The 3,215-nt window shown below is 34.2% G+C and overlaps 1 protein-coding gene across 1 annotated transcript; it reads right to left on the bottom strand.

The window, feature by feature from the left end:
- Window positions 1-706: 706 nt before the first annotated feature.
- LOC110299275 (olfactory receptor 14C36-like) lies at window positions 707-1,639 on the bottom strand. The gene has a single exon (XM_021168937.1). It carries the CDS (start codon window positions 1,637-1,639, stop codon window positions 707-709), a length of 933 nt encoding a protein of 310 aa, XP_021024596.1.
- Window positions 1,640-3,215: the final 1,576 nt, after the last annotated feature.

The raw sequence follows: 3,215 nt of genomic DNA, 5'->3' as shown, positions 1-3,215 counted from the left end.
CAGAACATAAGTCCATTATCCTTATGGTGAGAAGCATGATGTCACATAGACAGACATGGCTTTTTTGAGAGGTAGGTGAGGGTAGTATAACTGGATCCACAGGCAGCAGAAAGTGACAGTGACAAAATGCCCAGGGTTGAGCTTCTTATACCTCAAATCCCATATGATAGCTTGCAAATCCTCCAGTAAAGCACTCATACTCCAAAAATGAATAGTGCCCTAATGAAGGCTAGAGGCTCCATTTTCTTCTAACTCCCACAGCATATGAATCTTATTTTTATTGTTGTTATTGTTTTTGGTGTGTGTGTGTGTGTGTGTGTGTGTGTGTGTGTTTGCCTTTTCCTGTGGTCGTTTTCATTTGTTTGTTTTATGCTGTTCTGATGTGCTAGTTTTTGTTATATCTCCTTATAATCCATTTAATTTCACTTTATTAACCATGAGAAGTCTGTTTGTTTAAGAATGAGGGACAAAAATGGGATGGATCTGAGTGAAGGGACAAATGAAGGAGAACAAACAGAAGTAGAGGGAGGGGCAACTATAATCAGGAAATATGTAAAAATTCTATTCAATAAAGGGAAGAATTGTTGTGATATATGTGTTTGTGTGTGTACACTTATGTGTGTTTGTGTATTAGTATATAATTTTCTTTTATTTTATCAGTTCTTTTTGTCTCAAATTCCATGAAAAATAGATGTTCCTTTTATATTCAAATATTGGAAAAACTCATGACAACTTTCCTCACAGCCTCCTTTATCTGTTTGTTTCTGAGACTATAGATGATAGGGTTTAAGAATGGTGGAACCATGGTATAAAATACAGAAACAATCATTTCCTGAACTACTTCAAAGGTTATTACTGGAGGTCGTAGATACACATAGGCAGCAGAACTAACAAAGACAGACACCACAATAATGTGAGGGACACAGGTAGAAAAGGCTTTCCCTCTCTCTCTTTTGATGGGAATCTTCAATACAGTTGATAATATGCGAATATAAGATATGGCAATAAAGACAAAGCAACTACCACTGACTCCAATGTCAGTCAGAAGTATTAAGAGGTTGTTGTTGAAGGTGTCAGAGCAAGAAAGTCTCAGCAAAGCAGGAAGATCACAGAAGAACTGAGGGACCACATTAGAGTGGCAGAAGGACAGCTGGAAAGTTTTGAAAGTGTGCACACTTGCAATGACAAGTGAGCTAAGTAGGGAAGCCAGTGTCATCTGAACACAGAACTGGTGGTTCATAATCACAGGATAGAGGAGAGGTTTGCAAATGGCCACATAACGGTCCTGGGCCATGATGGCAAGAAAAAGAGTCTCTACAAGTGCACAAAATAAGAATGAAAAGATCTGTGCTGCACACCCAGCCACAGAAATATTCCTGTGGTCAGTGAGAGAGTTAATACAGGCACTGGGGACAGTGATGGAAATGTAGCACATGTCTAAGATGGACAGATTCCTGAGGAAGAAGTACATGGGTGTTTTCAGGGTCTGGTCAACTGTAGTAACAATGATGATGGTAAGATTCCCTAACAGGCTACACAGATACACCAGCAAAAACAGCACACTGAGTAGTACCCTGAGCTCCAAAGTCTCAGCAAAAACTTCCAGGAAGAACTCAGTCACTAGGGAAGTGTTGGCCATTGTCTGAAAGTGCATGTTTTCTGAAAGAAAGAATAACTTAAAATAATTAATAGTTTACTAGCATTTATCTTAAAACTCTGTTTTCTAAAATGTGGCTTTATGTATAAAATATAAAACATGTTTCCTTGGCATGCATATTCCTTTTAAACATGCTTAGCTTGTAATACACATAGCTGTGCCTATTTGTCTAATTGTATGGTATGGTGATAAGCACAGATAATTAGTTTACATAATCATAACTGTATCATAAGCCTATTATCATAGGAACTATTAAGTTGATTAATATGTGGTGTTTTCCTTCTCCAGATAAATTATATGTATCAATTATGAAAACCCAAAGAAATTTAACTTGTCATGTTATGGTCATGTTCTATGATTTTTTCATATATACATACATATGTATATATGTAACGAGTGATGAGGAAAAAACAGAGTGACAGTGAGAGACATGGTCATAATGGGAATGGTTGGGAAAGATAGAAAGATGAACATGGAAGAATGTGGCATTGAAAAAAAAATCTTAGTAAATTTTTAGAACACCAGAAATTTTCATAAGAGGTCATTTTCCTGGAAAGTCAGGCACAGTTTAACCTAACATTAAAATGGTGGCACCATTTTCTTTTCATGGAGAAGCAACATCTTTTTCTGAAAATCACCAATACCTTAGATATCTTAATCTCAAATCCTTAAAACCAAATTTTTGATTTATAAACGGTACACTTGAATATACTTTAAGTAACTGGGATCTTGAACAAAAAAAAAATTTATAACTAAAACTCAATATACTGCAATGCATGGCACATTTCAGTTCTTAGTAGTTGGTATCTAAGCTTGACTATCAAATATCAGACCATATTCTCCCAATAGTAATCACATACTCTCATATTCCCTGAATAATGCCCAACATACACATGTCAGTTTTAAAATTTATCATCAATATAGGGGTGTTAATGTGCAGAATTGTAAGTTGTGAAATTTAAGGTATGTACTATCAGAATTTAATATGATAATCTAACAAGTTTTCTCAAATCCTCATGGAAACTACTAAAGATAATACCTAAATAGAAAAACATTAATTTGAGACAAAATAGCCTAAGAAGAGTTGAACAAAGCAACTATGAAATAGACAAGAAACAAGTAACAAAGTGATGGTAAGTGGTGAGGTAGCCACAGTGAGTTTTTATTCTTTCTTAAGTCAAATATATTAAATGTCTTATTTTGAAAGTTTCAAAATTCTAAGCTCATGAAATGAAGAAAAGTTAAAGAAAATATTATTTAGTGACTTTAACTAGTGAACATTACCTACTTATAATTTTTATTTGCAAAATCTATTTAAATTCAAAGATGGCTTTAAACTGTTATATCAAGTTATAGAGAGAAAAAAATATTTTTCCAAGTATATTAGTATGGAATCCACTTAATAGTTCAGCCTATCTGCACTAGATTTGACATATATTNTTCAAGAGNACAGAACCAGAGTTAAGTGAGCAGTAAGATTAAATGTAAACCATAATTAATGTGTGTGACATGTAACAAATTTCTGTTTGAATTATCAATTTGAGAAAAGTAATTGGGA

The sequence above is a fragment of the Mus caroli genome, chromosome 7, assembly GCF_900094665.2.
Source record: "Mus caroli chromosome 7, CAROLI_EIJ_v1.1, whole genome shotgun sequence".
Lineage (NCBI taxonomy): Eukaryota > Metazoa > Chordata > Mammalia > Rodentia > Muridae > Mus > Mus caroli.
This window is presented reverse-complemented; position numbering and strand designations above follow the sequence as displayed.